Source organism: Mustela putorius, unplaced genomic scaffold, assembly GCF_011764305.1.
Source record: "Mustela putorius furo isolate JIRA1106 unplaced genomic scaffold, ASM1176430v1.1 tig00537227_pilon_pilon_pilon, whole genome shotgun sequence".
NCBI classification, from domain to species: domain Eukaryota; kingdom Metazoa; phylum Chordata; class Mammalia; order Carnivora; family Mustelidae; genus Mustela; species Mustela putorius.
The window spans coordinates 28,170,731-28,194,152 of NW_025422368.1; the positions used below are offsets into that span (position 1 = coordinate 28,170,731).

The 23,422-nt window shown below is 36.5% G+C and overlaps 1 protein-coding gene across 1 annotated transcript in view; it reads right to left on the reverse strand.

The window, feature by feature from the left end:
* SLCO1C1 (solute carrier organic anion transporter family member 1C1) overlaps positions 1 to 23,422 on the reverse strand; it is a 61,174-nt gene that overhangs the window by 17,105 nt on the left and 20,647 nt on the right. The window contains exons 5-9 of the mRNA XM_004755726.3: positions 16,695 to 16,819; positions 13,145 to 13,291; positions 11,252 to 11,350; positions 9,298 to 9,543; positions 7,919 to 8,083 (exon numbers count right to left, since the gene is read on the reverse strand). Coding sequence (XP_004755783.1) covers positions 7,919 to 8,083; positions 9,298 to 9,543; positions 11,252 to 11,350; positions 13,145 to 13,291; positions 16,695 to 16,819 — 782 coding nt within the window. The remainder of the gene's footprint in view (positions 1 to 7,918; positions 8,084 to 9,297; positions 9,544 to 11,251; positions 11,351 to 13,144; positions 13,292 to 16,694; positions 16,820 to 23,422) is intronic.

The window sequence follows — 23,422 nt, forward strand, 5'->3', positions numbered from 1 at the left end:
AGTCTCAGAAGCCTGCCTAACACAATATCTAGCACAGAGTTTAAAATCAATAAACACTGAATTAATCAATGAGTCAATGTCTTTCTGGTCTAATCCCAGGATTAACAGATACAATCAAGGGGCAGCTAGGTGAAAATTAATGTTCTTTAAGTTTGTGCATAATAGAATAATAGGTACATGGAATTCAGGGAACAAAAACACAGTTATGGTTCTTTTTTTCTGGCCCAAACCAAACTTATTTTATTTAGACTCTTAGTTGCTTAGTTTGGTATCCACCCTAACAACCACAACAACAAAACAATGTATTAGTTGACAACTTTTATATTTACTATTTGCTTATAATGTACCAGCCACTTGAATAAGCATTTGATGTATCTCTCACATTTATTCTTTACCACAACCTTAGTAGATAGCCGTATTGTTATTTTCACTTCTGACAGCAATTTATTCATGGTCATGCTTAGTAAGTGTTAAAACCAGTTTCGACAATACAGAGTCTGATGTCAAATCCAACAAAGTGGTTGAGAGCTTGGACTCTGGGGACTTAACTGCCTGGTTTGGCTCTCAGCCCCATACCTTCATGGCTTTGCAATGGCAGGTGATTTCTCTGAACTTCTATAAACCGGTCACCTTATCTATAATATGGAGCAAAAGCAGTACTGAGGTGTTAACATGAAAAGTTCCTAGCACAATATATGGCACATAAATATCATTCAATTAAGTTGTTACTTGCATTTCAATCTATTAGAGTCACAAAGATGAAAATATTGGGATGGGTGCGTGGAGTGGAACATTTCTGTGTTAGAAAAGGTGGGAAAAGAGGCTCTTTGGAGACTTCTTGTTTAGATTTTAAATTGGTAAATGTTAAAATAAAATGATCATATTAGAGATCATCCCATCTTGAAGGAGGCAAGATCGCAAAGCAGTTGGGAAAAAAAAAAAAAAAAAGAGGTGCTAGTTTTTTCCTCCCCAACTAAGCTGAGGTTTGTGGCTATAGCAAGCGGTAGAGATAAATGTATCCTGGGCCCCTTAAGAGCCAAAGGTCAACTATGAGGAAACTGATTATTATTTATTTTTCCAAAGAGAGGATATAATGGAAAATAATATAACAAACTTGGTTTCTCATGACCCAAGTTAATAAATGCTAATATATTCTCCCAATTTTTCTGATTTTTAAATATGGAGATCTATAAAACAGATTCCTTCTCTGTTCCAGATTCCATCTTCCTTCTCAAGAATTAAGCATTGCCATGGAGGTGATGTGTGCCATTTAAGGCCCTATTTTTACATACACATATTCACAGTACTTGACTTCAAATCCCCCTCTCACAGACCCAAGACTTACACAAAAAGGGCAGAGTCCTATTCTCTCTTTCAATTCTATCTCCCAAAAGCAATTTATAAAAAACACATCTTCGGAAAACTAGCCTCTATATCGAAACCTTGAGAGACTGTGCTTAGAATTTCATTTATTTTGTAAAATATCAATCCAAACTTGGGACATAAGGAGTCATAGCACAAAGGATACCCTTTGATACTTTTTGTTGGTTCATGCTGTGTGGGTTTCCCTAACTTTTCCCCACCCTGATTTGGCCTAGAAGATCTTGAGAATCAAAATGGGGTGATTCTAAGGGCATTGCTCCCTCAGTACAGAATGTTAAAAATCAGAAATATCCTCTCCTGACTGATCTCCTCTTAGAGCCTGTGTTCTCCTAAAACTTCCAGAAAGTTTCCTGTACTCTCTTGCCTCCAGTCCTTTCTAGGCAAGATATTTGCTTCACCTGATCAACATCCTTTCAGTACACCACCCTAGTTTCCACATTTTCATGTTTTAACACCCCCTTATACTTTTGCTTTTAATTTAGGTATTGATACCTCTTCTGACTCCAAGATAAGGTTTATTCTCCCAGAGTTCTCTAGACTACTTCTAGAGACTTCTCACAGCCTCCACCAGCCGTATGGTGCCTCCAGAGACATCTCTGATATCAGGGTGCACAAATTGGGTCATCAGAAGCCCCCTTCCTCCCTCTGCCTCTGGCCCTTGTACAGGGTCCCATAGGCATCATTCTTGGACCTTGTCACAATTACTGGCTAGCTTATCTGGTTTGCACCCCTCACCTTCCAATAGCACCTTCAAGGCAAAAACTGTGCTCACCATCATATATCCTGAGCTCCTTGTAGTTTTCCATAAAAATGTGCCAAATGGATAAACTTTAGTTTATCCACATACAACATTTCTCTTGGATATTTTACTTTCCTATTTTAAGAAATGAATTATAACATGATTCCATAAAAACAGTAGTAGTACATTTCAAATATACTGTCAGCTTGATTCCCCCTTTCAAATTCTCTAGGATCTGTAAGCTGTCTATGCTGGGCCAAGTTGAGTTGATAGCAGATTTCCTAAACATCAAATGAGATGTGCTGCTTGCCTCCAAAAGCTTCTCCTCTTTCATCTAAAGCATTTTAAGTCCCCTAATGAAGTAGAAATGTCACTGATTTCTTCATTACACACTTCTTTTCACTCACACCATAAAATGTGCTGATCTTAAAATGTTTACCATTTAAATACTCCAAATGGAAATACCAGCTGTAATTTATACCAGCATCCACAATTTGTTTCAATTTAATTTATGTATGTCTTTTGAATTTAATATATTTACTCAAATAACAGGAAAGCTAAGAGAAATTTAAGAATGAATATGTTGTTGTTACTTCCATATACTCATTCAAGCTGAAGAACTTATTCCTTGTTATTGTTCAAAACAAGAGTTATTAAATATAAATATTTATATGTTAAATATAAATATTTTAAGATCGACAGCTGAGTTACAATATAATTTGGGAACTCTGATTCCCATACAAATGTACAATAGCCTTAGCCATTAAAATAAAATGGTAATAGGTTATAGTAATAAAAGTACTTTGGGATGTTTTAGAGCTTTTCTCCCAGCAAAGTAAAATTCTGTAATATATAATGGACCTTCACAATGTTACACTGTTAGAAGATTTACATATATGGGACTTTTCACACTCATGTAGCCAATTCGGTGTAGACAAAGAAGTAAAATTAGCCATCTTTCTTGGGTATAATAATAGTAATTTTTTCCTCACAAACTAAGATTGTTTTCCATTATTTCTCAGATTTTTAATATAACCTGACCTAATTTTAGAACATATCATAACACATATTTAATTTGGGAACTCTGATTCCCATACAAATGTACAATAGCCTTAGCCATTAAAATAAAATGGTAATAGGTTATAGTAATAAAAGTACTTTGGGATGTTTTAGAGCTTTTCTCCCAGCAAAGTAAAATTCTGTAATATATAATGGACCTTTGCTATGCTAGCTTAGCTACAAAAAATTAATGTTTTCTATTATAAGCAACTTTCCCCAAATAATTTTCATAACCTTCCCTTATTTGTCTGTGTATCATCTTCAAGAATGGAGAATAGATCCTGCTGTCAATGAGAATCAATGTCAATGTCAGTATCATGTCCACTAGGTATTATTTTATTTAATAAAAAAAACAAGAAATTAAGAAAAATGGCTAATAAATTGCAATCTGTGTATTAAGAAGGAAAACAAAACTTAAGATCATTTTCACATAACTTAACAGTGATAGGAGAATCTTTGAAAAAAGGAGAAAAATTAAGCTATCTATCTAAACTTCTTCCAGTGGAAACTGCAATGAGGGAAAAAAAAACCCAACACACTTGAAAAAGTAAGATCATTTTGCCATATACGTCCTAGACCCTGAATTTGAAACATTTTTGTTGCTTATTTTTCATTAATTTTCTTGGTAAAATTATATTTTAATAATAATTTTAATAATTAAAATTATATTTTAATATGTAGTTAACATGAGAAAATATTAGTCTAAACTTTAGAAGTATGGCCAACATGGAAAAACACATACAGCAAAAATAAATCAACATTGTAACAACTGGCCCTTGAACACGAGGAAAATTTCTGTTTATTCTTTCTGCCATGTCATGTCAAATGCCTTCTCTGAGAGCAGAGAGGAAATGTGCTTTCTTTGTGCTTCTCCCTTATTTCATCACAGAAAGGATCATTCTTTATAATTTCCCCCAGCACACCCCCCCAAACAAATGAAGGAGGAAAGAGAAGTATGATAGAAGAAGAGAAAGAAGTGAGAGAACAGTATTGACTGAATGACAGCTATATACATTTACAATGCATTTTCTGGGTCTTATTTAATCTCTCTTTTAACCTAATGAAGCATCTATTTTCACCATCCTAAAGATCATCAAAATAAGTATTATGGATGTTGACTCATTTTCCCACTTACCCTTACTCTGCTTTTTTTCCATACTTAATGTGAAACCCAGATACATTCAGAGAAGAATCCTAGCTATAAAGATTGAAATCATTAGACACTATTAGTTATCTCTCATAAAGTACTTGAATAATCCATAGACATGACATGATGGAAACTATGAAGAATCAGAATCTTAGGTAAACTTTGATAGATGAGTTAAAAAATTCTGATGATAAGCTTGGATCTCAGGGACCATATGAGTGTAGAGAGGATTATGGCTGAATGAAATCAACTGTCTACAACTTAAAAAACAATTAGATTCTTCTTTTCAGTTTTCCAAAAATGATTATGTCCAGAGAAGAAATATAACTCAAGGGAAATAATTTTATTCCTGGCTACATTATAATGTATGTATGCAATTAGGTAGACCATTGAATCTCTCAGAATTTTAAGTTCTTTCATCTGTGCTAATTTTTCTTAAGAATAATTTTATAGCAAAAGTATTTCATTTATTATGTACCCAATAAAGGAATGAGATTACATACAATCTCAATTTCTATTATATCTTTTCCCAAACAATGCTCTTAATTTTCCTTTATGAAATAAATGTTTTTAATTTGAAATAAAAAATGAATTTATCATTCTAGTGACACCAAAATCAAATGCCCTGAAACTTTAAGTGTTATGCACATGTTGAATAATAAGAAATGAACATACACTTAAAGATGTGCCACTTCAGTGCAATTATTGGGGAAAAGATGGCTTTTTCATTTTGATAAAAGAACCTTGACCTTTTTCACATTATATTAAAAAAATTGAAATGTATTATAACCAGCAGCACCTGGGTAGTTCAATCAGTTAAGCATCTGCCTTCCACTGGGGTCATGATCCCAGGGTGTTGGGATCAAACCCCACATCTGGCTCCCTGCTCAGCGGGGAATCTGCTTCTCCCTCTCCCTCTGCCTGTACCCCTGCTTGTGTTCTCTCTCTCTCTCTCAAATAAATAAATAAATAAAATCTTTAAGAACAATCCACTATCTGAAATGTATTATAACCTAAATGTGAAAGTTAAAACACTTAGGCTACTAGTAGAAATATTAGAAAAACATTTTCATGGCCTTCAGGTTTGAGAATTTCTTAAAACAGGCTAAAAATAGCACTAATGAGAAGAAAAAGACTGGAAAATGGACTTGTTTAAAAATATGAAATGGGTTGCCAGGTGTAGGGGGTTAGGGAGAGGGTGGTTGGCTTATGGACACTAGGGAGGGTACATGCTATGGTGAGTGATGTGACGTGCATAAACCTGGCGATTGACAGACCTGTACCCCTGGAGCTAATAATACATTATATGTTAATAAAAAAATATGAAGCTCACCACTAGGAGAGTAAAAAGAACTGAAGTCTGTGAGAAAATAGTTATAATACATATATTCAGTAAAGAACTTGTATCAAGAAAAAGTACCTATCCGTACAAATCAATAAGAGACAGACAGCGCAAGAGAAACAGGCAAACAATTTGAACAATATCGACAAAGAGAGAATGTTGGAATGACTAACAAGCTTGCAAAAATGTGCTCAACATCATCAGTTACCAGTTACATGCAAATAAATTATAATAAGATATCTTCACACCTGTAAGAATGGTTACAATGAAAAGCACTGACAATAGTGAGTATGACAGGGATAAGAGAAACTGGAATGTTTTTATACTTCTCGTGTGAGTATAAATTTACACAACCCTATTGTAAATGTTTTGGTTATATTTAATGGGTCTAAACATATATACTTTCCATGACCAACAATTCTGCTCCAAGTTACAGCCAAGAAAAACATTGTGTATACACCCACTAAAATACATATAGAAGAAGGCAGTGTTATTGATACTAGTTAACACCAGAAAGCACCCCTAATAGCTACCAACAATAAAATGAACAAACTGTGGTATATTCATGTGATAGGATATGACACAGCAATGAAAAAGATCAAACTGTTATACACAACATGAGTGAGTCTCATAGATTTTACTTTGACTGAAATAAGCTAGACACAAAAGACTACATAGCATATGATCCCATTTGTATAAGTTCAAAAACCATCTATGATGACAGGGTTCAGGCAGGGTTCAAGGTAATTATTAGCTCTGGGAAAGCATATGAAGTAGGACGAGGTTTGAGAGAGCCTTCCGTGATTCTGAAATCAGTCACTACACAGGTTTTGGTGTAAACATTTATCCAGCCGAGCTACACATTTAGGGGCCGCAGAGTTAACTAGTGCTTGTAAGTTATAGCTCAATAAACACAAAGGAGATTTTGAAATAAATTTTTAAAAATGTCTCCTAAGCTTTTATTTCTCTTCTATTCTTGTTAAAGTAAGTTTAAAGTACCGACTGGCACAGATAGGGTTTTGAGGGGAATAAAACCTAAACTGTTTTTTTCAGCTCCACCATTAAATCACACAATTAACTAAATTTGAACCCATCAATGTTGAAAGCAAAAGTTGAGTGGTATAGCTTTAATATTTATAATTTAGAAGAGTAGTCTGAACAGTCAATTAAATTAGCATCTGTTAAGTGCCCATTACCCAGGATTGTTACAGGATAATTACATATTCTGAAATAAGCTCAGAGGCCTCTTTCAGAGATAGATACACAGAAAATTTTAAAAACATTTTATGAAGAAGAAATGTTTTTAAATCATTGGAGTTTCCTACTACTAAGGAATTTGTCCAAAGGAATAAGATATATTTATGCCTTGAAACAGAAACATTAAATGATGTCTTCATGGACTAAGAGAGCTAATCCAAGTTTTAAAAGTATCCAATTACTAGGAGCATGATGTTCATGTATTTGCACATTCTGGTTCTTCTTCCTTCATTTCCTCATGCTTTTCTGTGCCCTTCAATAGCTTTTTCATCACTGACTGACCTGCTCTGCTAGAAACACAGCCCTTAAAAATAACCTGAATGCCAGGACTCAGAAAAGTCCTTTAACTCTGAGCAAAAACAAACTTTGTTTTGCAATGAGCACCTTTTAACCTCTCTGAATACTCACTTTTTTATAATCCCTAGAAACGGTTCAGGTTAAATGGCCACTGTTAGGAAGTTTTGGCTACACTTGAAAGACACATACCCAGTATCACAATCTCCTAATAAAATGCATATTCAGTTTATGTAATATTCTTAAGGTCACTCACTTACAGTTGTGAATAATTCTTGCTGCAAAGTTGTACCACCGACAACCTCAGTATTTTAACTGGATTTTTTTCATTCTGATACATTTGTTTTCACTCACTTTTTGACTTCACATCTAAAATGCCATAAATCATCTTTAGTCTAAACAGGAGAAGAGCTTTCTCTAAAATACCTAAGGGTTGGGCGCCTGGGTGGCACAGTGGGTTAAGCCGCTGCCTTCGGCTTGGGTCATGATCTCAGGGTCCTGGGATCGAGTCCCACATTGGGCTCTCTGCTCAGCAGGGAGCCTGCTTCTTCCTCTCTCTCTCTGCCTGCCTCTCTGCCTACTTGTGATCTCTCTTTGTCAAATAAATAAATAAAATCTTAAAAAAAAAAATACCTAAGGGTTAACAAGATGCAGCTGATGGTGCCTAGTGGTGAGTGGGAAGGACAGATGAGCATACCGATAACAAAGTTGGCTTTGGAAGATGACTGCCCATACTGCTGTTCAATGTACTTGGGTTTATAGGTCACCATTCCAAACAAAGAATTGAACTGAACTGTGCTGGCACACAAATACAGCAGGTACAGTGGATTTCCAAAGAGATTCTTCAGTGATGGAAGAAAGTCTGTAAGACAAAAGTAATGTGGGAGTAATTAAAGACCATGTCACACTCAGCAGAAGACACAGTCTTGCCACCCAGGCACAGCTGGCTGGGTCCCACTGCTACTGCTACAGTTAGAAGGAGCGGTTCTAGCACAGTGCATACAGACACTATGGATATGAAGCACTGGCATAAGTCAAGGCTGAGATCTGTCGGGTTCATATGGAGACACAAGCACTTGCTTCTACAGGCATATAATCTAAATTATATTTTTATTATAAATACTTTTTATTTTTTTATTTTATTTTTATTATAATTAAAATTTTATTATAATTAATCAATATAGTTATAATTTAATTAAAATTAAATTATAATTTTATTATAATTACTATTATAATTATTTTATTTTAATTTACTGTAATCTAAATTATATTTAGATTACAGTTAGAGGTAGAAGTCAGACAGGAACACGTTCCTCCCAATGACATGGGTAGAAGGAAAGAGAAACAAGAATACTTCCTCCCCACAGAGCTGAAAGTCATTGGTAGGACATCAAGAACTTCAGTCTTCTGGTCTCTCCTCTTTAAACTTGCATCATGGTCACAAAGAAATATGAACCTTATCTCCATTTAATTTAATGAACTTAATCTAAGAAATGAGCTTTAGCATTCTCCCTTCTTCCTATGATGTAGCTGAAAAGTTTGGAATGTGGAGATTTTCTGTAAATACTGTTTGCTGGGCCCAACTGAGGAGGGCCCTTGGTCACTTCTTGGTCACTCTTTTTCCATGTGGAAGGAATTCACGTGAACATGTCTGGCCTTGTGTCCCCCCATCACACTCACTCCTTTGGTCAAGGGTGGGAAACAGGCACTAACACATTTGTCAGATGACTGAATCTCATCTGTTAAAAGGCCACAAGATCTGAAGATTCACTCTCTTCTGTCCACCCAGACTGATGGGAAGCAGCAATCCGGATAGGGGATCCATTGCTCGGTCTAACCTGAAGTATTGTAAGGGTGGGAATGTCAGCAATGAAGGTTACCCAAACTTTGGGTCATGTTCTTTAATCTATGCTCCAGTAATAAAGTTGACTTTGTAATCTTCAATTCTGTGTCCTGTATAGTTTCTGAAATTTTCTGAACAAACGATAGGGAGAGAAGGGCATTATATATAGATCCCCTACAGAGTCTCAACAGGAAAACTGAAAGTGCTTCAAAATCAAGGAGAGTCTGGCTCACCTCTTGCCATTTCCATTATTTTTGACTTCTCTCCAAGGGATGTTTGGTAGTCTGCATGATCGTCCATAATAAACTTGGATTTCTCAGAGACGGAATTGGAATCCTCTTTACTTCGGTGTCTTGGAAGACTTTTTGGTAAACACCAGAAAGGCAGAGCTGCGAGAAGACTTACAATTCCTGCTATTAGGTAACCCAGCCACCAGGCTCCTACCCACTGGGGATCCTTTGGAGTAATGGTTATGTGATCTGAAAGACAGAGAGGATGGCTAAATTGCATTAGCTCTATCACATCATAAGAATACCTAAAAATTCATGCATGATAACTGTCTAGTCTGAACATTATCATCTTCTTGCTTTTTGAAGGAAACATGCTGCTTTATTTCTGGAGCATGATGCTTTTCTTTATTTGATCCTTAGATTTAAAATATAGAGCCTAAATCCTGGGGGAGGGGGTCTTACTCTGGGGTTTTGCAGAGGAAACCCCTGGTCCATGACAGGAAGCAAGCACCCTATGAGGGAGAATTATGGGGGCTCCAAGCCTTCTGCCGGCTACCCCCCAACAGCAACCCTTGCATCTGGTCCACATATTGAATGTCTGTCCAAGATTTTTCTCAAAGAAAGACTGGTGCCAGTCTAGTCTAAACACTCAGTGTTACTCACTAAATGACTGTAATACTCCAGAGCTACTCTAGGTCTGAAGGCAAGATTTGTATATATAAATAAAATGTCAACATCTTATTCATCAGCAAAACTTTATTTTTGATACCATTTCTTATTTGACAAAAAGGTAAGTGGTGATGAAGTTTTGTTTTTTAACCAAATCAAGTGGTTTTTTTTTTTTTCTATATAAGAACCATAAAACTTATGATAGATCTACCTCCACTATACTCCGTGAGAACAATGAACTAAACACATGTCCTATGACGACTAGGCTCAATTGCCACATTATACTTGGTAAAATGTTCACACTGGCTCATCATCGCATCTTCATTTCTTCCCCTTAACAACTTCCCTCTGCAACACTCATCACACCTATGCCTTCTTATCTGAATCAATCTCCATGAGTGGATTTCAAAACCTCGGGAAGTCAAGCACTCAACTACTATTGTATTCACCATTTTGTGGTAGAACAGCACCTGGGATAGAATAGATGCAAAATTAATGAGGTTAATGAATAAATAAATGAATGAATAAATAAAATTTTTGGAATGTATCTTGCAGTTTATTTGATAAAAAAGAAAAACTGGCGCAAGAGTTTTGCATTTAACTTTAACACATGTGGACCTCAAAATGCAGTTTCAGAATTTAAAAAAAATGAAACCTGTTTTCCTGTTTCTGCTTTCTTGAAATTCTTAAAAAAGGAAGAAAAGTGATGTAGTGATGTCCACATCTAGGAGGTACATCTCACAAGAAAGAAACACATTAATAGCATGGAAAGATGAGGTCCCCCATTTGTTCCCTCCACAAGCACTCTCCCAGAGAATAAGGTAGCCTTACTCTAATCTGCCTCCATCTGAAAAAGATCTGTATAGTAAAGAACATTATTTTGGTTGCCAGAAGACTTTCAATTCTTGGTCTGCCTGGCAAATCTACAAAATACATTATCAACTGATGTGACTGTCATGTTGCTACACCTGAACCAACAAGAGGCCACAGTTTTTAGTCTTAACTATGCTGGAATTCACTTGAAGTGGCAAACCAGAAGTGGAAAGGGATACATCTGAATAACAAACCATGGGTCATCCAGTTCTAACCACTGCCTATTTTTCATATTCCATTTATTAATGCATGCAGTGATTATATCAATGACCAATTTTCAGTGGATTATTTTCGTTTTATGAAAGATTGCCATCCTGTCACTTTATAAAAAGGGAATTTGATATTTTCTACACCATCCCCATTAAAAATGTTCAGTGACTAAAATAAATAAATAAATAAAAATAAACTTCCTTACCTAGGTTTACAAAGCCAATGTCAACATACAGTTTGGCGCATAGTGAGCCTAGCAGGAAGCCAAAGATCGGTCCTATAATTGCAACCGTCTGCACACACCCTGCATCCAAAAAAAAAAAAAAAAAAGAAAAGAAAAAGGAAGAGAAGTGGCATTTTTCCACTTTTGTAAATTAATAATTTTTAAACAAGAAATAGGAGTGAGATCCAGTTAGTAGCTGAAAATATCTCATCAACTCTTCACTTAACTGTGCTTAATTTGTCCATTTTTCAACCTTATTGAATCATGAAATAAGTCCTTCTCAGCTTTGGAAGAAGAATGAACATGTGGAAGGCGTTAATTGCCTCTTAGTAAGGAAATAACACCAGGATTCTGAAGAAGTTAATTTCCCCCAAATGGAGAAAACTTTACTCCTTAGAATTAGATTTCCCCTACTGGTTTAAAAAAAAAATCAGAATTATACTATTTTGACAGTCTTTCAAAAACTTTCTATGGTTGGTTAAGTGCTGAGTCCTTTTAACATTAAAATTGATTTTTTTCCATCTTAGTGCAAAAGTGCATGCATTCAGAGAGTCTGTGGGACCGTCTGTGGGAACAGATCCATGAACACAACCAGTCAGACCTGGGAGTGCAGAGGGGTGCTCTTTGGAACAATCATGACCAGCCTGGGCTGCATTAATAGGAGATGGGAGCAGATTACTTGAAAAACACCATTTCTGGTTACCAGAAAGGTAGCTCTTCCTGGCAAAGTATGTCCCATCTGCCTTTCATGTCACCACAGAACTTCTCGCACACGTATCCCTGGCAGATTAATTTAAGAAAAAGAGTCAATGGCAATGAACAGATCCTTTCCCGAAGAGAAGAGAAGAATGAAGAGAGAGAGAGAGAGCAAGGAAGGGACACCTGGACACCTGCATGCATCTCTTGGCTTGCAATTTTTCTTCCAGTCCCCAGAGTAACTGTCTAGCCCATGTGATGGAGCTTCTGTGCCAGGTCCTGACTTACACTGCAGTGTTCCATTAGAGCAGGTAACCTGTTTTTAATTACAGCTCGCCTGACTGTAAGGAGAGCCCTCTGGAGTTCTGCACGCATGGCCAGGGAAGAACTGTACTGTAGGGCTGGTTGCAGTCCCTCTCAGTGAATTTAAATCTTGTCCTCTATGCCTTGAAGGCCAGCACCTCAAAAGATTAGAACCCCAAGAAATCAAGGCTGATATGTGAAATGGAGAAAAATTTAGTTTCCAAGACATAAGAGGCACTCAATAAATGCTGCTTAGATGCACCTGGCCTTGGAATTAGAGTTTGCTCTATTGTGTGTGTGTGCATATGTGTGTGTGCATGTGTGTGTGTGATTTTAGCTGCTAGTCTATCTACTGGCACCTGTTCCAGGCATGGGTTCGCCTCAGGCCTTGCTCTCATCCTTCCTGTGTTTTTATCCATTCATGCCTGCTATTGAGATCTCAAAATTCCTTGCCCCATCCTAGGAAGAAAATGCTTTAAATAGGGTTTAAAAGATGGGAAGTAGTTCCTAGGGCTCTGGAAACAAAATAAAAAATGAATATAAATGATACCTAGGTAGTTCAGTAGTACAGTTAACCCAGTAAAAAAGAACCTATGAAATCTGAAGTTCATGAAAATATTTGCATGAAGTCATATATCATGGCAGTCCATCTTCCAGTTATTTCTTTTTAACCTGATATTCTTTCCCTAATGCAATAGGTCCTTCTAATTTGAGTTTCTTCATCATCCAAATCCTCAGTGTGGACCTCTGAACATGTGAACTCAGTAAAGGAACAGAATCTGAAGGATAAAACCTTCCATGCCCTATTTAGTTTGGAGCGGAGTCAAGAAAACTGGGTACTCTGCGTTCTCAGAAGATAAATGAGGTAGGTCTTACCAATATAGAAAGCAGAATTGTCTTCACTGGCAAAATCATCAAGGTAGGCGATGCCTAGAGGCTGAATCGGAGTTTCCCCAATTCCACGAAGAAGGTTCCCCAGGAAAACATAAACCCACATGGAAGAGCTGGCATCCATTTCACATTCTTGAAAGGAAAGCAAACAAGAGGAATGAAATTAGATCAGTATTGAAGTTAAATATTTATTCTGCATTTCTACAAGCTGTAGTAAAATTGGATTAGGATGTAAAAGTGAAATTTTCAACAGACATAATTTGATAGGAGTCAAACCAAGATTGGAAAATATTTAAGCTTCAGTGTTTTAGGTAGGGTAAATCCCTCAGAGATTTTGATCAAGTAACTCCTTTGATTTTTCTTTCTGACGCCTTGTTTCTAATTTTCTCTTCTCTTTCTTATTTTTATTTACACTGAGTTCTTTGAATTCCTATGCTACTATAACATTCAATATCCTGTCTGGGACAAAACACACAATTTTGAATGAAGGGTTTTCTCTTCTTAATCTTTAAACTTTTCTATTTTTCAACAGAAATCACTTGCAATGTTACTGCTGACCAACTTGTACCTGCAATTCAAAATTTTATATGGGTAATACTTCAACTTCAGGCAGCATCACAACTGCTTGACAACAAATAATGATTTTTTAGGGCTCAGGTTTAGGAAATAAAATTCACATAAAATTTTAAAACCTTATATGCTTTAGTAACTATTCCAACATAAAGAACCTTTCATCAGTATTCTTAGAATGAAATTCAAAGCTAACAACTTTTAAATGCTTTTGTAGAAGACATGTCTTGATATAATCATGTGAAGCTGGAGAATTAAGTCCCATATCACAAATGAAATACACTTTGAAGAGTTTAATCACTTTAATAAAAGAGATAATACTTTCTATCTCTGACAATCACCACTTCTGAGTGCTATTTTTCTGTCAGACACTGGGCTAAGTGATTGGCAGGCATTTTTAAAGTTAAATTCTCCTATAATCCTATGAGGTGAGAGTTATTTCCACTCTTCAGTAGCCCTTAAAGTAAATTTTGAAAGTAAAATATGGTTATTTAGAACTGAGGTGAATCCTTTCGTGCAGATGAGTCAGATTGTGTGACCGATAAAGCTACTGTGTAGTTTTGTTGCTTCTAACTCTGTCTCTTCTGAAAATGTAGCCAAGTGATGAAGCATTTCTTCTTTAATCTTCTGTGGATTTCCAGTCTACCCACCCCCTAAATATAATGTGAATTCCTTTTCTGGAAAAACTGATTCTACTTCAATTCTACCCTTAACATTTTTGTGATCCCAAGAAGCTTGTTTGTAGGGAAGTCTTATAGATAGGGGAAGACATCTTAGATCTATGCTTTCCAGTATAGTAACCACACAGCACATGTGGCTACTGAAGTGTAAATTAATTAAAGTTATAGAAAGTTAAAAATTCCATTCTTCAGTCACACTAGCTGTATTACAGTACTCAATAATGACAAGTGGCTAATGGCTGCTGTATCGAACAGCATAGATACAGAACGTTTCCACCGTTGCAGAGAGTTCTGTCAGACAGCTCTACTTTCCAGTATTGTGGGGAGATGGGAGTTGTAGGTGGAGCATTTTTGAGAAGAGCCCTATATTTACCCCACTATCATTTTTAGGATGAACTTTGTGTCCACTATGTCTGATGTCCACATAGGTCTATGGCTTTAAGGGAGCAAGACCTCATTTAAATGAAAGAAAGAGATGGAGTTGTGAGTCTTATATTATATACCTGTCTAATAACTTGTCTCTCTTCCCATTAAAAACATTTTAATTCTCGCCTTTAACCCTGTTTCTCTTAACATTAAAGGTTTAAATATTTCCTAAGTAGTTGAATTGCCATTTGTATCACATCTTCCATGATTATCAAAAACAAAAAATCTCTTCAGTGACTGTACACATGTAGAGATGAAAGTGCAAGTCCTCCTCTTAGACTCTCCTCCTTCCAGTGTGCTTTTCTGCTTCTTTTCATACAGCAGGATGGGGTAAACTTTTTCATGATTACATCTTCCATACTTTGTCCCTTCAAATTTCTAGATTTTCTTTAATCCTCTGGCCCTTCCCTTCATTCAAATAACAAGACCTCACGTGTTCAGTGCTCAGGAAAAACACATCTAAAAAAGAAGCACTGGTCAGGATATCAGGGGAAACAAAAGGTTTAATGCTATAGATAAAAGATTGGCATGACTAGCAGGTAGACAAAAGAGAAGCTTCCCGCTGCCTATACAGAAATCAATCCGGAGGCTAGGCGCAGGGAAGGAGATTGGATTGATGAAGAGGAAGCATAGAGCATGTCAGTGCTGAAGGGCAGTAGAGAGAGGACACTGGAGCTCCTGCCTCATTAGCATCCTAGACACAGGGCAGACACCTGTGGGTAGATGGTGTGGACTCCATGAGCAGGGAGAACCTGTGCTACCATGGGCATATAGAGCCCAGGAAGGTATCAAGACCCCAAAGATGAGACAGTTGTACATTGTGGCTAAACTCTCCTGCTTTGGACTCCTCAGAGGGTTTCTGGATGATTCCCATGTTCCCATGGGTGGCTCACAGAATGCATTGCTATAGAATATGCCATATGGAACTCTAGACATTCTAACAAAATTCCCTGCATCCTGTCTTGTGTGGAAAATAGAACTATTTCTGAGTTTCTAAGACTGTCGCCTCTGCATCAGAGAGAGTTGTGCTAAAAAGGACATAAAGGTAGACACGGGGTGGCACTAATGTGACATGTATGACCACATACTGTGGCCGGAGGGATTTTAAATATCTAAGTTGACAGGGGACTGATAACACCAAGAGGCCCCTCCCACGACCACCCCTTTGCTATTATGTAAGCTCCCCAGAATGTAAGCCACCCCTGGGAAAAAGGGTGAAGTTAGGGACAAATTGAGATTAAATTTTTGTCATTCTGATGAAAAGGGGCTGCACACAGATTTTCTATTGAGATCTGGTGGAAAAATATATTTCTTTCGTAGTGCAGCAATGGACTGAGATCTGTCATGTGCCAAGTTAGTTTTATCCTGATTTGATGGCCCACCTTATTAGGAACTAATCGTTCCTAATTGGAAATAATCGTTCCTAATGAGCTTTTCTCAATCACTGGTAATTAATGGCCCTTTCCATAAGATTTGAATCTCTGCATATTCTTTTAGGATCTCATCATATACTGCCTTATATTCTAGGAATTTTTTTTTTTTTTTTTTAATTTTTTATTTTTTATAAACATATATTTTTATCCCCAGGGGTACAGGTCTGTGAATCACCAGGTTTACACACTTCACAGCACTCACCAAATCACATACCCTCCCCAATGTCCATAATCCCACCCCCTTCTCCCAAACCCCCTCCCCCCGGCAACCCTATTATGGCACTATAATATCGCGATTTAAATGATAAAGCTTTTAACAGAAAAAAAAATCACAGAAATTTTTGTCCATCCTAAAGCACACAAAAAGTCTTTTTTTTTTTTTTTTTTAGCTTTTTAGTCAAGTAAAAAAAAAAAAAATCATCTTACCATCATTTCTTTTGGATTGTGGTTTTTCTATAACCGAGAGAGGTAATTGACTGTCCGACTCCAAGAGACATAGAGAGAGGCTGAGAGTAGAATTAGAGAAAGGAGAATACTTTTCATATCTGTGCCTGTACAAAAAGAATATTTTCTTTACTACAGATTCACTTAACATCATGTTAAAAATATTATATGGACACTATATGACTTATTAGGGCACCTGTTTGAGTTTGCAGCTACCTGAATCACTAAAACTGAAACAGCAATTAACAGCAACGACCTGAAGAGATAGCCAGAAACTCTGCCAGGAAGTCTGGTTCACTGGTTATTTCAACTAGATCCAAACCAATTACCCGGTGTGGTAAAAGAAAACAAAAGAAGAATCAATAACAAAGGTTCCTTTTAATGTAAAAATAATGATCCTAAATCACCTGTACAATCCTGATGAAAAAAATATCCAACACTTGATAAAATCATGATTATCTTTAAGTTAGCATAAAAGAAATAATTTAAGAACTATTTAAGAACTAGGTCTTGCATAGTGGTTTTAGAGTTGTAAATTTAGTAGAACAACTGCATTGCTGATACTAGAGAATTGATGATGATATGCGGGGTTTGGGGATTTTTTATTTAAATCCCAGTTAGTTAATATGCAGTGCAATATTAGTATTGTATATCAAGTATACAATATAGTGATTCCACACTTACTGAAACATCAGGTGATTATCACAAGTGCACTCCTTAATCCCATCACTTGTGTTCGCCTCTAGGATTTTTCTGGTTTTAGATCTCACTCACATTTAGGTCTTTCATCCACTTTGAGTTTATTTTTGTGTATGGTGTAAGTCCAGTTTCTTTCTTTTGCATGTTGCTGTCCAGTTTTCCCAACACCATTTACTGAAGACATTGTCTTATTCTCATTGGATATTCCTTTCTGCTTTGTCAAACATTAGTTGGCCATATAGTTGTGGGTTCATTTCGGGGTTTTCAATTCCGTTTCATTGATCTGTCTATTTTTGTGCTGGTAACAATACTATCTTGATCACTATAGTTTCGTTATATATATATGTATACATATGTGTATACGTATATACACATATATATATATAAATAACTGACTCTTTGGGGTCATTTGTGGTCCCTTCAAATTTTAGGATTGTTTATTCTTGCTCTGTGAAAATTGCTGGTGGTATTTTGATAGGGACTGCATTAAATGTGTAGATTGCTTTGGGCAGTATAGATATTTTTAACAATTTGTTCTTCTAATCTATGAGGATGTAATGTCTTTTCATTTATTTGTGTCATATTTAATTTCTTTCATCAGTGTTTTATAATTTTTAGAGTATAGGTCTTTCACCTCTTTGGTTAGGTTTATTCCTACATATCTTACTATTTTTGGTGCAATTGTACATGGGATTGATTCCTTAAACTCTCTTACTGCCATTTTATTATTGATGAACAGAAATACAACAGATTTCTGTACATTTTTTATCCTGCCACTTTTTGTTTATTCATTTATTGGTTCTAGTAGGGTTTTTGTTTGTTTGTTTGTTGTTTTGTGTGTGTGTGTGTGTGTGTGTGTGTGTGTGTAGTCTTTCAGGCTTTCCGTTTGGAGTGTCGTGTCATCTGCAAATAGCAGAAGTTTGACTTCCTCCTTGATGAGTTGCATGCTTTTTATTTTTATTATTGTTGTTGTTGTCTGACTGATGTGGCTAGGAGTCCTAGTACCATAGTGAATAAAAGTGATGGGAAAGGATATCCCTGTCTTGTTCATGACCATAGAGGAAAGCCCTCAGTTTTTCTCCACTGAGGATTATATAAGCTGTGGATTTTTCACAGATGGCCTTTATTATGTTGAGGTATGTCCCCTCTAAACCTACTTTGCTGAGGATTTTTATCATGAATGGGTGTTACACTTTGACAAATGCTTTTTTTTGCATCTGCTTGGTTTTCATCCCTTCTTTTATTAATGTGGTGTATCACACTGATTGATTTCTGAATATTGAATCACTCTTGAAACCCAGGAATAAATCCCACCTGATTGTGGTGAATAATTTTTTTAATGTATTGTTGGATTCTGATTGCTAGTATTCTATTGAGAATTTTTGCATCCATGTTCATTAGGGTTATTGGCCAGTAGTTCTCTTTTTTAGTGAAGTCTTGATCTGGTTTGATATCAGGGAAATGCTAGCCTAATAGAATGAATTTGGACGTTTTCCTTCCTTTTCTGTTTTTTGGAACAGTTTGAGAAGAATAGGTATTAACTCTTCTTTAAATGTTCCTTAGAAATCCCCTGTGAAGCCATTTGGCCCTGGATTTTTGTTTGTTTAGTGGTTTTTGATTACTGATTCAGTATCTTAGCTGATCATAGGTCTATTCAAGTTTTCCATTTCTTATTGTTTCAGTTTTGGTGATTTATATGTTTCTAGGAATTTATCTACTTCTAGATTGTTCAATTTGTGGCATACAGTTTTTTATAATATTCTCTTGTAATTGTTTATATTTCTGTGGTGTTGGTTATTTCTCCTCTCTCTTTTGTGATTTTTTAAAAAAAATATATTTTATTTATTAGAGAGAGAGAGAGTTCACACACAAGTGAGAGGGAGAGGAAGGGAAGAACCAGACTTCTTACTGACCAGGGAGCCCGATGCAGAGCTCGTTCCTAGGACCCTAAAGTCATGACCTGAGCCAAAGGCAGACACTTACCCAATTCACCAACTGAGCCACACAGGTGGCCCTCTCCTTTGTGATTTTATTTATTTGGGTCCTTTCTCTTTTCTACTTTGAGAAGTCTGGCTAGAGGTTTATTAATATTAATTCATTTTGTCAAAGAACCAGCTCCTGATTTCATTGATCTGTTGTATTGTTTTTTTTTCCTTTTATTAGTTTCTGTATCATTTATTTCTGCTGTTATTTCCCTCATTCTTCTGGCATTAGGCTTCATTTATTGTTCTTTTTCTAGCTCCTTTAGGTATAAGGTTAGGTTGTTTGAGATTTTTCTTGCTTCTTGAGGTAGGGCTTTACTGCTCTATACTTCCATCTTAGAATAACTTTTGCCACACCCCAAAAGTTTTGGACAGTTTTGTTTTCATTTTCATTTCTTTTGGTGCATTTTTCATTACTGTTTTGGTTTTCTGGTTGACCCATTCATTGTTTAGTAGTATGTCATTTAACCTCCATGTATTTTTGGTCTTTCCAGATTTTTTCTTGTGGTTGACCTCTAATTTCATAGTGTTGTGGTCAGAAAAGGTGCATGGAATGATTTCAATCTTTTTGTATTTGTTGAGGCCTAATTTGTGACAAATTATGTGATCTATTCTGAAAAATGTTCTATTTGCACTTGGAAAGAATGTGTATTTTTTTGTTTTAGAATCAAATGTTCTGAATGTATTTGTTAAGTGCATCTGGTTCAGTGTGTCATTCAAAGTCATTGTTTCTGTATTTATTTTCTGTTTAGATGATCTGTCCATTGATGTAAGTGGAATGTCAAAGTCCCCTACTCTTATTGTATTATCATCAATTCCTTTATGTTTGTTATTGTTTTATGTATTTGGATGCTTCATGTTGAGCACATAAATTTTTACAATTATTAGATCTTCTTGTTGGATTGTCCCCTTTATTATGAGATAGTATCCTTTTTTTGTTACTTGTTATAGTCTTCATTTTAAAGTCTAGTTTGGGGTACCTGGGTGGCTCAGTGGGTTAAGCCGCTGCCTTCGGCTCAGGTCATGATCTCAGAGTCCTGGGATCGAGTCCCACATCGGGCTCTCTGCTCAGCAGGGAGCCTGCTTCCCACTCTCTCTCTCTCTCTGCCAGTCTCTCTACCTACCTGTGATCTCTCTCTGTCAAATAAATAAATAAAATCTTTAAAAAAAAATAAAATAAATAAAATAAAGTCTAGTTTGTCTGATATAAGTATTGCTACTCTGGCTTTCTTTTTATATCAATTTGCATGATAAATGTTTCTCTATCCCTCACTTTTCAATCTGTGTCAATAGGTCTAAAATGAATCTATTAGAGGCAGCATATAGATGGATTTTTTAATATATTCTGATACCCTATGTATTTTTATTGCTTAGTACACTTACATTCAAAGTAATTATTGACAGATATCTGTTTATTGTCATTTTATCCTTGTTTTGTCATTGTTTCCAGACATTTCTTTGATCTTTTCTTGTCTTTGTTACTTTTGGTCTCCTTTGCACTAAAAGAGTCCCTAATATTCCTTGAAGGTCTGGTCATGAATTCTTTCAGTTCTTATTTATCTGGGAAACTTTATCTCACCTTCTATTCTGAATGATGGCGTTACTGGTTAGAGTACTCTTGGCTATAGATTTTTCCCATTCAGCACTTTGAATGTATCATGCCACTCTCTTCTGGCTTGCCAAGTTTCTGTTGAGAAATCTGCAACTAGCCTTATGGATCTTCCCTTGTAAGTTAAAGACCTGTTTTGTCTTTCTGCCTTTTTTTTCTTTATCACTATATTTTGCAAATTTAATTGCAATAAGTCTCGGTGTTGGCCTGCTTTTGTTGATTCTGATGGGCATTCTCTGTGCCTCCTGGATCTAGATGTCTGTTTCCTTCTGCAAATTAGGGAAGTTTTCAGTTATTATTTCCTCAAATAAATTTTCTGCCCCCTTTCTCTCTCCTCTTCTTCAGAGACTCCTATAATATGAATGTTATGTTTGATGGAGTCCCCAAGTTCCCTAAGCATATTCTCATGTTCCATTCTTCTTCTTTCTCTCTTTTGTTCCACTTCATTATTTTCCATTGTCTTCTAGGTCACTAATCTGTTCCTCTGTTTCTTCCAGCCTGCTGTTCATTGCAAGAAGCCTGTTTCCAATTTTGTTTATTGCATTCTTCATCTCTGATTATTTTTTAACTCTTTTATCTCTGTTGTAAGGGTCTTACTGATGTTTTCTATTCTTTTCTCAAGTCCAGTGAGTATCCTTATGATTCTTTTTTTACATTCTCCATCAGGTATATTACTTATATCTGTTTTACTTAGATCTCTTATCTTGTTTTTTCTTTTGCAATAAATGCTTCCTTTGAATTTTTTCTAAGTCTCTGCCTTCTTCTCTGTGTTAGAAAAGCCAATTATGTTTTCTGCTCCTGAAAGTAATGGCCTCATGAATAAGCTATCATGTAGTGCCCAGGTCCTGGTTTCAGGGAGTATCTCATGTATATGCTGCATGTGTTCTGGTGTTGTCTTTTATCTAAGCTATCCTTCATGCCAGTCATCCTCAGAGGCTCTCCTTGCCTTCAGTGGATAGTATTTTATCCCTGGCTTGAATACGGTGAGTTTTAACCAGGTGTGCTTTGGTCTGCTTATGAAATGAAACTTGACATCACTTCCACCAGAACTCAAGCCCTGCAGAATTCTCTGCTTGGGAGATATATGGTATGAGTAGGGGTTTGTGCTGGTCTTTCTGAGGTAGGGGCCCACTGCACCGGGACTCTGAGGCAAGCTTAACTGAGAAGATCAGTCCTGCCAGAGTAGGGCTTGGTATATGCAATTTAGGTAGCCAGTGTCTATAGGTTGCTCTGTGTTTATGCCAAGGGACAGTGGGGGTGGGGAATGGCCAGTCAGCTCCTTTGTTTCAGAGGTGTCTATGTGAGTGCTCTCTCTCAGAGACATGCTCCAAGAAGAGCAAATAATGTCCCTGTTGTGTGCCCTAGGCATTCTTCAGATCACTGTTTCCACGCTGTATGCCCCTCGATTGTTTGCCTGCCTTCTCTCCAGGAGCAGCACAGTACCTTCTGGGTTCTATCCCAGTGAAGCCTATTAACCTTTAAAACTCCAAACTTTATGCCCCACTGGTTGCAAGAACTCATGAAGTTCAGCCTCTCTCATTTTTCAAGCCAATGGCTTTGGGGAAATGTTCTCCTTGTGTTTCCCCACTCTGTGATTCTCTTTCTCTTGCCCTTCTCTGGGACTATAGCCCCCTCTCCTCTGCCACACCTGCAATTTGATCTGTCTCTTCCCTAAACCAAGTATCTACACGTCCTACCTTCTTCAGTGTGACTCTTCCCTCCCTTTAGCTGTGGAGTTTGTTCTTTCAGTCTTCAGGTCAATTTCTAGAGTAGTTAGGATGATTTGATAGTTATCAAGTTGTGCTCATGAGAATAGGCAAGCCTAGAGTCTTCCTACTCTGCCTCCAATTTCTTCTTCTCTGACATGTGGGGGTTTCGGACCATTTATCTGGATGGCATTGTTTTCTTCTACAGTTTATTGATCTGGCTCTTAGTTATTTCTAATTCCACCCTTTCCTCTGTATGTAAGGTTATAATAACAGCTGGACAGAAGAGCAAATGCTGAATGGTAGCACTACGATAATTCAATCTCAGTTCCCTAGCCACACTGCCTCTCAAATTATCCTTCATGAGCCAACTTTTCTGCTCTACTGCACCCTCAGGGAAGAGGTGCCTAGTAAGAGGAAATCACAACATCATCTTGATTTTCCTTTTGTTCAGGTACCATGTGACAAAAGACTAGTAATCAGAATAATATTTTTAAATATTAACAACCTACTCAACCATGTAAGGAAGAGATATACTGAATTATTAAAATATTCAGTCTGATAGATGGGTCACCTTATATCAGTTTTGCATAATCTACACCTCAACGATTCCAAGAAGTTCCCAAAAAAGAACATCTTTGTAATATGTTAGTATTTAAGGAAAGAAGTTTATAGTTTTTGTTACATTTATCAAATGGTTCTCTGACAAAATAG